The 11,886-nt window shown below is 36.9% G+C and overlaps 1 protein-coding gene across 1 annotated transcript; it reads right to left on the bottom strand.

The window, feature by feature from the left end:
• Window positions 1–332: 332 nt before the first annotated feature.
• On the bottom strand, window positions 333–3,816 carry LOC115955293. The gene is made up of 4 exons (XM_031073383.1): window positions 3,799–3,816; window positions 1,718–1,894; window positions 1,242–1,639; window positions 333–1,173 (listed from the first exon to the last, which is right to left on the bottom strand). Exons 3-4 carry the CDS (start codon window positions 1,635–1,637, stop codon window positions 598–600), a joined length of 972 nt encoding a protein of 323 aa, XP_030929243.1. The 5' UTR covers window positions 1,638–1,639; window positions 1,718–1,894; window positions 3,799–3,816; the 3' UTR covers window positions 333–597.
• Window positions 3,817–11,886: the final 8,070 nt, after the last annotated feature.

The raw sequence follows: 11,886 nt of genomic DNA, 5'->3' as shown, positions 1-11,886 counted from the left end.
TAAAAAACCGACGGTCCAAAAGATGAAACAATCATCAAATGGACGAAGTCCTAAAAAACTAAGGACTAATGAAGGTGTTAAATACACCAAAGCTTAAAAAGCTGACGGGCCAAAAAAGATGTCAGAGAAATCAAGTCTAAGGCCAACGGTCCGGGAAATCTAATAAGCCGACGGTCCAAAAGATGAAGCGATCATCAAATGGACGAAGTCCTAAAAAACTAAGGACTAATGAAGGTGTTAGATACACCAGGCTTAAAAAGCTGACGGTCTAGTGGATGAAAATATCATCATATGGACCAGGTCCTAAAACTAACGGAGTCCAATAGATGACGGTCTAACGAAAAAGTAAGACCCTACTTACAAACGTGGTTCTCAAACCAACAAGCCCGTAGAAATGATAAAAAGGGGCTAAAAAATCAAAAAAATAACGATCTCATCAAATAAATGGGGCCATAAGAAATTAGAATCAGTATACATGTTCAAAGCGACGAATTCCAAGTGCCATAAAAAGGGGCAAATAGAGTTACAGGTAAAAAGCCCAATAAACAAAAGGACATTTAAAAACATTGTTCAAAAATTACAATAGAAAAGCTATGGTTAAATGGCAGGAACATCCTTGGAGACCCCGTCAGCTTTATCCTTGGCAATTTGTGCCGCATCTGAAGACTCGGCAGGAATAGTGACGGCTGGCTGAGCCAAAATAACTCCGGCATCATTAAGCAAAGAGTCCAAACTAATAGGTCCGTCACCTTTGTCAGCAACAGTTTCACGAGCAGGAGTCATCGGCACGGAGGCGTCCATGGTAATTCCGGATAGATCCAACTCTGGATAAGCTGACGCTACCTGCCTCAGACAATCGTCGAAACCTGTGCCGTAATAATCAGCGCAGGAGTCAATAAATGACTGGGTTGTCTTGAATTTTTGGACCGCATCAGTCCCAGCCGTCTCTACTTGTGCACGTAAGGATGAAACCTCCTCCTCAAGCTTCTTCTGCTGACCCTCAGCCTCTCCCAACTTCTCCTTTACATCCTTCAGCTCTGAGTTTAAGAGACGGACGGCCTCCTTATATTGCGCTTGCTGATCCATCAGATTGGCGTTATGCCTCCTAACCCGAGAAACGACGCCTTCTTTGGCCACGCACCGGTCTTGAAGTGCTTTTACACGAACCAAGGCCTGAAGGAAGTACAACCGTCAGCCATAAAGCAAGGCAAACATTAAATTAATCAAAGTAAAAAGCATACCCGTGCTATGTCAAAGAAAGCTGACGCCCCCAGGTCTTCCGTCCCTAGCTGAGCACAAGGGTCAAGATCCGTCTGTTTTATGAGGGATTCTACCCCCTCAACAGCATAATCCTTGTGGGTCAGCAAGCAACGGGGTCCCTCAATGACGGGACCAGAAGAGGTCATCACTCCTTTCCCAGCACCGTGACCAGACTTGGGAGGCGACTTCGTGGAAGGCACATCCCCTGCACTGACAGCTACCTTCTTAGAAGGAGGATCGTCCTTTCCGTCAGCCTTCCTCTTAACTGAACTCTTCAAAGAGGAATGAGGGGTTGACGCTCCTTCTTTTCCCTTAGCTTTCTCCTCCTCCTTCTTACGGGCAGCAGCGGCCCTCACCCTTTGCTTCGCAGCTTCCATCTCTACACAAAATAAATTGACGGATCAGTAATAGCCGACGAAAGAAATAAACCGACGGGTCATGTAAGGCTTCGACTTACGTTTACGAGAAAATTCTTCCAACTTCCGAGCTTCAACCGTCGGCTCTGGACCCCCACAATACAAATGGAGGGTGTCTAGGGTGATCAAGTCCCTACACTTCCGTTGCTCAAGCGATATGCCAAGTATCCGACGGATAAATTCCCTTTGTTCGTCAGATATCTCCGGGCGAGCACTAGCTGAAATAAAAGGGAATAGACGGTGTTAAAGGAGACGGACTCAAGAAAACTCCCTGATAAATGAAAAGAGACGGTAAGAAGAAAGACAAGGGGGCAACCTGACTCCCTAATATAGGCCCAAGTGTTATCAAAATAACCGCCAGGCAGTGTATCCCACTCACCTGGACGGCACACCCAATCCGTCCCTTTAACAAAGAAAAATCTATTCTTCCAATTTCTATTGGAGTCTGGCATATCAAACACTAATCTTAAGCTCTTCTCACGTGGAGCAAAATGGTAAGTCCCCTTGGCAGATACTTTATGCTGGGGTCTGTAGCAATAAAAGAACTCGTCTAGCGAAAGCTGACGGTTCCCCCCACTCAAGCGACCCCAAAGGATCTCAGCACCAATAAAAATCCTCCAGGCATTCGGAGCAATTTGGCTGACGGACAATCCCAAGAAATCCGCTAGACGGTGTAAAGCCGTCAGTGGTAATCTAAGGCCAGCAGCGAACATGGCATCGTACATCCCCACATCAGCAGTCCTCCCTGTATAACACTTCTCATTTTTTCTAGGGAGACGGATAGGAATGTGGTCTGGGATTTGGAAACGGGTACGCAACTCGTTAAAAACTCTGTTGCTCATCTTTGGAAGGAATTTATTGACGGCCCACTCCTCCGGGAGGATGAAGGGACGGTTACCTCCAGAACTCCCTGAAGTTCCATCACAGGACTCGTCGTCACCTTCATCCTCATTTCCGTCACTACTAACCTCGTTACCCTCGTCCCTACTCCCGTCACTATCCGACTCCTCGTCGCCTTCATCCCCGTTCCCGTCAACACAAATTTCCTCGTCTCTCCTCTTGACCTCAACCTCACTTAACACTTTATCCCTAACTTCCTCAACTTGGCCTTCTACATCAATACTAAGGGACTGGGCTGACGTTTCCTTTCCTGACGATTCAGAAAAGCCGTCGGACTCTTGACCTGAGCCAAAGAATTCGTCGTAGCCCGCTCCATCGCGGACTAACGACTGATCACTCGACGCGTCACTCGACATCTGACTACCTACAAGTGACGGATATGCTCTAAGTTCCTAGACTGACTTTGTTTTTTCAGGAAAAAATAAAAAAGGGAGAAAAAAGCGAAGAGAAGGAAAGAAGAACTTACAGGTGAAGCAGATCTTGAATGGATGGAACGACCTTGAAAGTGACGGTGTTGATAACAGCTGACGGATCAAATTGGAAGTAAGGGTGACGGATTCTCTCTTGAAAAACCAGCGAGGTTGAAATGATGAAATGAGTGAAGGGGCGTGGTATTTATACAAGAGAGAAAACGCACGGAAGACGAGGCGACGCCCGCGCCCAGAAACGAGGCCAACGAATGAATGCCACGTGACCTTGCATTTAATAGCTCGAAGATCGAGGAGTCGTTCATATTTGATTTTTCCCTAGTCATCTTCTAACTCCACATGCTGACGGTCTTATTCGTCGAACATGTAGAGTAGGGGGCAACTGATGAGGATAAAAGGAGAGCTTAAACCACACGGACATAAAGCCGACGGTTTAATACTTTTTCTTTGGGCGTAGCAGACGGTGCTTATGCTGACGGTCATAGTATCAGCTGACTCCGTGGTTGACGACTCAAATGCTGACGGTATAACAAAGGTGACGGAGGAAAATTGAGGCTGACGGACCGGGCACAAGTTTACTTGCTTTCCACGCTAGATAATATTTAAAGGATCCCCATAAGGAAAAGATCCCGTAAAATACGCTCAAAAGGACTCCTATAAGGAAAGGACTTCTACTCCAAGGTAAAGAGGTCAACCTTCTACTAGTATAAAAGCCCAAGCATCCTCACAAACTAAGGTACGCATAATTTACCCTCTCTAGCACTCTAGAGCAGTGAGAATAGTTCTAACTTGACCTTCGGAGGGTGTTTGGCCGGTACCACACCGGTACTCTCTGCTAGGTTCTTCCTTTTCGTTGTGCAGGTGCCGTTTGATCGTACGAGGAACGTGTGACTCACTGGTGATACTATTTTCGGCATCATCAGGGCAATACTACATTAATGCTTCAAGGCCATAGCCTTCAAAACTTTCTTTTTTTTAAAGGGAGTTTCAACCTACAGCGTTCGCTTCTGATGATAATTTTTTATCATCAAACCAAAATACTAATCGATTTTTGGTGTTGGCAGAGATTGAACCTCAAATCTCTTATTCAACCATCAAGATCTAGCCTCCAAAACTTTCTAAAACTTTAAGTTTTGTCATTATATTTCAAATTAATTTCACACTAAAAATTATTGTGTCTCCTCCCCATAATTCACTTATTCCTTTATTATAATCTCTAAAGTTTGGTTACTTTTCATTTAATCTTGAAATTATACTTCTACTTATTATAAGTGTGAACCATACATTCTTTAAACATCCCTCCCAAAACATCCTCAAAAAAATGTCTAGATATGAATGGGGCAATACTACATTAATGCTTCAAGGCCATAGCCTTCAAAACTTTCTTTTTTTTTAAAGGGAGTTTCAACCTACAGCGTCCGCTTCTGATGATAATTTTTTATCATCAAACCAAGATACTAATCGATTTTTGGTGTTGGCAGGGATTGAATCTCAAATCTCTTATTGAACCATCAAGATCTGACCTTCAAAACTTTCTAAAACTTTACACTTTTTCATTATATTTCATATTAATTTCACACTAAAAATTATTGTGTCTCCTCCCCATAATTCACTTATTCCTTTATTATAATCTCTAAAGTTTGGTTACTTTTCATTTAATCTTGAAATGATAGTTCCACTTATTATAAGTGTTAACCATGCATTCTTTGAAAAATAATGCCTTTGATCTTTTCATTATTTATCAAACATTTCAAAGATGATGTCCCCTCACTCATTTGTTACCCATGTAGAGAGGGTATCCTACGGAATAAATAGTGAGCCCTCCCCACGCACACGCCTAGCTGGCGTGGGAAACATGAAAGACTTTGACAAGTTGTCATTTAAGGGTGACCTCACCAACAACGGGTTTGGGCCATTCCTCAAAGGGTAGTGACTTTGTTTGCATGTGACTTATCTCTGGTTACCACTTTCCATGCCCCATTGCTATGGCCCATCAGCCTATAAAATATCTCCATAGAGCTTTGCTAACATGACCCTCCTTGCACGAAAAAAATAATTATTCGCTCTTTCGGCAAAAACTTTATTTATTCTCACAATAAATGTGAGTCCCATTATAGGACTTATGATAGGGTTCACGCCTTCTACAAGAGAAATGAAGTCTCATTTCAAGAAATTATTCACTTTTATGGAAAGAATTATTCATCCTCTCATAAAATATGTGAACTCTAGTATAAGACTTGCGGAAGAGCCCACGCCTTCTATGAGAGGAATGAAAACTCCTCTTGAGATATTGTTTACTCCTAAAGGAAAAATCATCTTTCCTCTCACAAAAGATGTGAGCTCCAATGTAAGACTCATGATAGAGTCCATACATTTAATTTTTTTTTTTTTAGAGGAATGACCACATTTTCTATAAAGCTCCTCTCGTAAGAGTGAAGAATTTTTCCTTCTACGCTAGCTAGCTTCTAAAGTTAATTTTTATTTATATTCATTAAATCCAACTAAGTGTCTAACTACAACTACAAGTACATTTGTTTGATCAAGTTTTGTACTTTAGTTTTTTGTTTTATGGTAAATGAGTTTGTTGGTACAGTACCTAGTGTTATGCATGAGAATGTTCTTCTGTTCTTTTGTATAAGTAAGCTTTTATTTAAAATGGGATAATTTCAAAAGATAAGCTTTCAAACGTTAGTGGTACTGCCAACAAATAGTAGATAGGGACCACTAATTGGTCAAATTTTTAAAATTCGGCAACTTCCTTGAATTATTATTATTATTATGTGGGGCGATGAAAATTGATATGGTCTATATTTCGAATATTCTAAACAAGATGAGAATTGATGAAAATAAATAAATAAATAAATTTAGGTGAAAATGCACTTTTGGTCCCTACATTTTGGGCCTTGTTACAATTTGGTCCCTAAATTGATTTAGCTCCTAGGTCAGTCCCTGATTTTTAAAAATCGTTTTTAAAATAATCCCTACCGTCAATCCAGTGATAGAAAATGCTGAGGTGCCAAACGGAAGTATCAGGTGGCATGTTAGATCTGACGTGGCTAATAAAATAACATTAATAAATACCACATCAACATCCATGTCAGCATTTTAATGACAAGTCAGCATTTTAATTAATAAAAAAATAAAAAATATTAAACTGAAAAAATTCAAAATCAAAAACAAAAAAAAGAAAAACTTTTTCAGAAGAGCATTGTTCTTCTTCTTCCCTAGGACATGAACTTTATATGCTTCATGTTCTTCCCCAAATCAAACCCAATAAAACCAAAAAATCAAACCCATAAACATCCAGTAAATCAAACCCATGGCTTATAATTTCTCTTCTCCACACATAACCTCTCTTTCTCTTCGACCCTCACTCTCTCTCTCTAGCTCTCATGCACTCCGACTCTTCTTTCTCTCTCTACCCTTCTATTTCCCTTCTCTCACTCCCGTGACTTGCGATTGTTCTTGGTGGTTTCGTGGTTATGCTCCAGCGATTCGTGGGTCTGATTTTGTGGTTGTGCTTTGGCGGGTTGTGGGTCTGATTTCGTGGGTTTTCGTTGGCTATGATATGGGTTTGAACTTTGTGGTGGTCAGATTCGTGGGTGAGGACGTGCTCGATGGTGTTGCTATTGGTTTGGCCGCAGGTTGTGGGTGACTGTGCTTTGATGGTTCCGATTGGTTCGTGGGTCCGACTAGTTCATGGTTCGTGGGTTTTTTTTTTTTTTTTTTTTTTGTGCCATGGATCGTGGCTGATTTGGCCATGGGTCGTGGCTGATTTGGTTCATGGGTTTTTTTTGGCTGTGGGTTGTGGTTCGGTTCGTGGGTTTTTTTTTGTTTGGTTGTGGTTGGTGGTTGCAGATTGAGAAGTGGTGGAAGAGGAAGGTTGTTGGGTTGTGGCTGCTGTGGTTTGTGGTTGTGGCTAGTGGGGCAACGGTGGAGGTGATTCCGTTGAAGCAAGATGACCCAAACAAAATGCCAACATCGATGGAGCTTCAGTCAATCACGGATCCAAACGAAACCCAGATTTAAACTGAAAAAACTATGGAGATTTGGGCATGGGTCTTTGTTGAATTTTTTGGGTTTTTTTTTTTTGTGTTTGTTTCCCAATAAAATTCTAGGTTTGGGTTTATTGGAGATTAGTTTGTTTTTTTTTTTTTTTTTTTTTTTTGAGTTTATGGGTTTGATTTGCTGTAGAATTTGGTGTTGATTGTGTTGGAATTTGTTGAGTTTGATTGTGTTAGTTATGTTAGGGAAGAACATGTTCTTATGTTCTTCCAAAAAAACAATGAAAAGCAATTAAAAAAAATACAAATTTAATTATTTAATTTAATGAGATTTAAGGTTTTGTTTTTTTATTTTATTTTATTTTTAAATTTTCTAACATGGATTTTTTATTATTAAAATGCTGATGTGTTATTTTTTAAAAGCCAAATAAAATTTTTTTTTATTATTTTAATAACCACATCAGATCTAACATGCCACTTGGTACTTCCGTTTGCCACCTCAGCATTTTCTATCACTGGATTGACGGTAAGGACTATTTTAAAAACAATTTTTGAAAATCAGGGACTAACCTAGGAACTAAATCAATTTAGAGACCAAATTGTAACAAGGTCCAAAATATAAGGATTAAAAGTACATTTTCGCCATAAATTTATACAGTTAGCTTCCAATAATACCATTTACAGATTTACTTTATTTGAGATGTAGACATCACTTTTTATAATAGTTGGGTTAACATAGGAAAACGAAGATATCACATGAGTGCTTCGCTTTTCGGTGTTGTTATTTTATATGCGCCATTATCTGTTGCTTTTGCAACCTCATTGATGAGAACAAATGGTCAAAATATCATTACGTTGCATTACTAAAAACGTGCCGACATTACTATACACTCTTCTTCTTCTTCTTCTTTTGGATTGGGCAATTGTTATTAGGCAATTTTAGAAAAGTTTTAATACTATTTTTATGAAAAAAATTTTAAAAATTAGTTGTTAATTTTTTTATAAAAGTTTTCTAAAAATATTTTCTAAATACCTTTAATGCATATATTAACATTTTTTTTATAAGCACCGACCTTAGCAGCTAGAACCCACTCCTCTTACTCTCCTAAGCACTTTTCCACGTAGAGAGATACCAACTCACCCAAATTAAGCCAAAATTAAAATAAACCGACAAACTCAATTTACAAAATCAAAATGCATTCAAACCCAAATCAGCAAATTAAACTAAATAGTAGTCTCTGATAAAGCAAAACTATAGAACTTTCCAACTAGCCTTTATTCCGGGATGTAAAGAACATTGGGCACTGAATTATCTATCTAATACTGCAAGTGCAAGATTCGATGGCTATCAAATCTCATTTTTGTACCTGAAGATATTTAATACCAAATTTAAGGCCAAAGGCAAAGGCACAACTCTGATTGGGAGAGTTTGGCAGGTAAAGAGCATGAAGTTAGATTTGGCTTTGCTAAGGATGAACCTATTGGATCAGAACATTCCTGGTGGCAATGGGCGGTGGTTCGAGTTGATCATGCAATCGATGTGGTACAGGGTTTAGCCTTAAGGAACATCATAGTTGGAGGAAGATTGAGCTACAAGGATAGGGTTAGCATTATGAGAGTTGTTTGGATAGAGGATGTTTAAACTTTATATATCATTAAATGTACACTAGGAAATTCAACCAAAATACAAGCCATTATGTTTGATTGTCAAATGGGAACATGTTAAACATTATGATCATTATATTCAAAAGTTGATCTAATAAGAAATCTGAAATAAATATCTCTAATTTTGAGAAGAGTTTGGCTATTGACACGAAATTTTTTCAAAAAAGCATTATCATACTTTCTCACAAACTCGCCTCACTGGACCCACCACAATACAAAAATACACAATTTTCGTGGAAAGGTCAGTGACAATTTCAATATCACCAAACTTTTCCTTTTAATAATGGAAAATTTTTGTCTATAAATTTGGTTGTAGTTTAAAATTATAATTCCCACTAAAAAAATTAATATGGCTACATATTTTGAAAATCTAACCGTTGGATTGCATATTTTTTATGCTCTTAATACAAATGTCAAATTTTGTATCAAACAGATATTATTTACAATTCGATTTTTAAACTTATTTTTTATACATAATTTTATAGTAAAAAAAAAACTTGAAATTTAAACATTTTATTGATGACATAGCTATTAATCTTTGATTTTTTGAAAATTTTGCAAGTGTGAAGAAAAAAAATGTAATCTAATAGTGAATTTGTCAAAATTTACATCCAATAAAAAAAATATTGAATGAAATTGTAGATTTATGTTATAATCAAGTTTATTGTCAAACTTTGTCAATTTAATAATACATTCAGATGTACTATTGAGAAGGCAAGGGAAGGTAGACCCCACTACTTGCTCCTTGGATGAGTTTTGAAACCACTATGTTCTCTCTCAATCAATGTTCCAAAAATAAAAACTCCTAGGAATTCAAAGGAATTGTCATTTTCATGCATAATTTGATAGAATATATAAGGCTTGATTATCGGTTTGCTCTCTAACATTTGTCCCATATTTTAAAATAATCTCTAAGATTTTAATTGTATTAGTTTAGCCTCTAACCTTTTGATATTGCGTTAAAATAGTTAGGTAAATAAAAAAACTTAATGTGACTAACGGTATTATTAAAATAATAATTTTGATGCCACATGCCAGCTGGTCTTAATCTTAAAAAATAAAAATAAAAGATAAAGTAAGAGCTTAGTGAGAGTCCAACACTATTGGAAAATTATTTGATCATACTCATTGTCTAAAGTCAATTTATTAAACAATAGAGTTTGAAAACAAAAAACCTAGGAGAATCCAACCAAAATTTTTCTCAACTAATTGAGACTTTTGAGAGAGAGAGAGAGAGAGTCCAAAATTCTTGATCAGTGCCTCATCAATCTCATTGCCAACATGTGTCTCAACCTCAACAAGTGTTTGATCAAGCATTTTGATCTGTCACAGGTCCTCCACCACTTTCACCCTTCTTTTCTCTTGGTCATTATTTTGGGATTTCAGATCCTAAATGAATCCCTTGAATGTAAGCATGTGAGGGTATATGGGCTAAAGTTTTTTTTCCCTCTCAAATTAAGGCCACCGGTAGACTGACATCCCAATTTGCATCGAAATTAATATTTTAATATCACTTTTAGCCACCACCAGTTTTTTCATCCACTTCATAATGGTAGTAACTATTTTTTGACACAATACCAAAAAATTAAGGACTAAATTAACACATTTAAAACATCAAAACTATTTTGAACACAAGACAAATGTTAGGAATTGAATAATAATTAAACCAATACATAAATAAAAGGTGGAAATACATAATTTCTAACAACAAAATTATATATTTCTTTTATTTTCCATACATTTATTTATAAATTTTCAAGCACGCTAAAGATGCTAAAGGTAATATTTCAAAAGCATTAAAAAAAACAAAAAGTCAATTATTGTGTGTCAAATTGATAATAGCTGTTACTGATTGATAAAATAATAATTTTAGTGGTGGATCCAGATTAGAACCAATAACAACTTACCATTCAAAATTTGTTGTGAAAATATAGTGGATGAAGCATTATTTTCTATTCAATTCTATTCTCTTTTAATTATCATTTCATTTTCATTAAATTTTATAATAAATTTCTTATCACAAAAAAATTATGTAAATCTTCAAACATATTTTTACATCAACAAAGATATGAGGATTCAAAATCTCCCCCCTCAACCTCAACCCCACCAATACAAGCCCCACAATAATGGAGGCAAATTAATGGAGGCAATGAGCAGAGCACCAAGCCATAAAGACAAAGGCAATTTCCAAACATTGCGTTGGCATTATCTCTGTTAAATTGTACAGCATCTCTCATCTAAAGCTGGAATTTACGCTCCTTCCAAAGTCATGGGGTCAAGGTCCACTTTTATTGCAAGAAATATGCAACTTTTTTACTTGGTCAAGGGGATTACGTTTCCATCTTCTTCTTTCCTTCTTTATTTCATTCCTTTTCTTCTCTCCTCTCTTTTTTTGGGGGGAGGGGGGTAAGTATGTTTTGGTTTCTAAATTAAAATATTGTCACGTAGAATGTTGGAAAAAGAGAATTGATGTATAAACTAATAATATGTGGGGTTGTCTTTTATAGGATGGTTGCATGGAATAATAGTGACATGGGGATCATCCTAAACTCCAAAAATGGAAGTACATTGAGTTTCCACTTCAGTTGTGATGAACTTTTCCAAATTTCGTATCATTATATTTTATTTGTTCCAAGAGTATTGTCTGCGACCAAACTATGAAAAACAAAAAATAGTATATATATTATTTACTATATTTTAATAATATCACTATATTTTAATGCTTATATATTTACTATGAAAAACAAAAAATAATATATATATTTGTGAAGCAGAACCATATGATTGGGAAGGTAATAGCGTAAAGTGGGTAAGACCATAAAACATTCAAAGAGATTAATAATACAATTGTTACTATCAAAGTGCGTAGAGTGATGTTGATTGCTTTTGACAACCAAACACAAATAAGAAACCCATTAATCTTGAATTGACCATGATGAATGGAGGGGACCAAAATAAAAACATAGACTAAAGCCCATTAAGATTGTTTATTTACTTTTTGACATTAAATTCTTGGAATTTTGAAACCAAAATCCCAAGTTGAATGTGTATCAGTTCCAAGGGTTCGTAGAACGCCATGAACCATTTTATGGAAATCAAACATAAAAGTTGTTCTAAATCTGGACATATAGAAGGGAAAAAGGACCACATCTGTTTGGAGTTGAGTATTCTAGTCATTCGCTTATTTTTAATACTATTATCATTGTGTTTTTC

The sequence above is a fragment of the Quercus lobata genome, chromosome 8 (genome assembly GCF_001633185.2).
Source record: "Quercus lobata isolate SW786 chromosome 8, ValleyOak3.0 Primary Assembly, whole genome shotgun sequence".
Lineage (NCBI taxonomy): Eukaryota > Viridiplantae > Streptophyta > Magnoliopsida > Fagales > Fagaceae > Quercus > Quercus lobata.
Note: the sequence above shows the minus strand (reverse complement) of the source record. Positions and strands in the feature narration are given on the sequence as shown.

Excerpts from the sequence above, each read along its gene's own strand:
- LOC115955293 (XM_031073383.1), bottom strand. The coding sequence starts at position 1,637 with ATGGAAGCTGCGAAGCAAAGGGTGAGGGCCGCTGCTGCCCGTAAGAAG. Across the intron at positions 1,174-1,241 it reads CTTTCTTTGACATAGCACGG|GCCTTGGTTCGTGTAAAAGC; the intron begins GTATGCTTTTTA and ends TACTTCCTTCAG.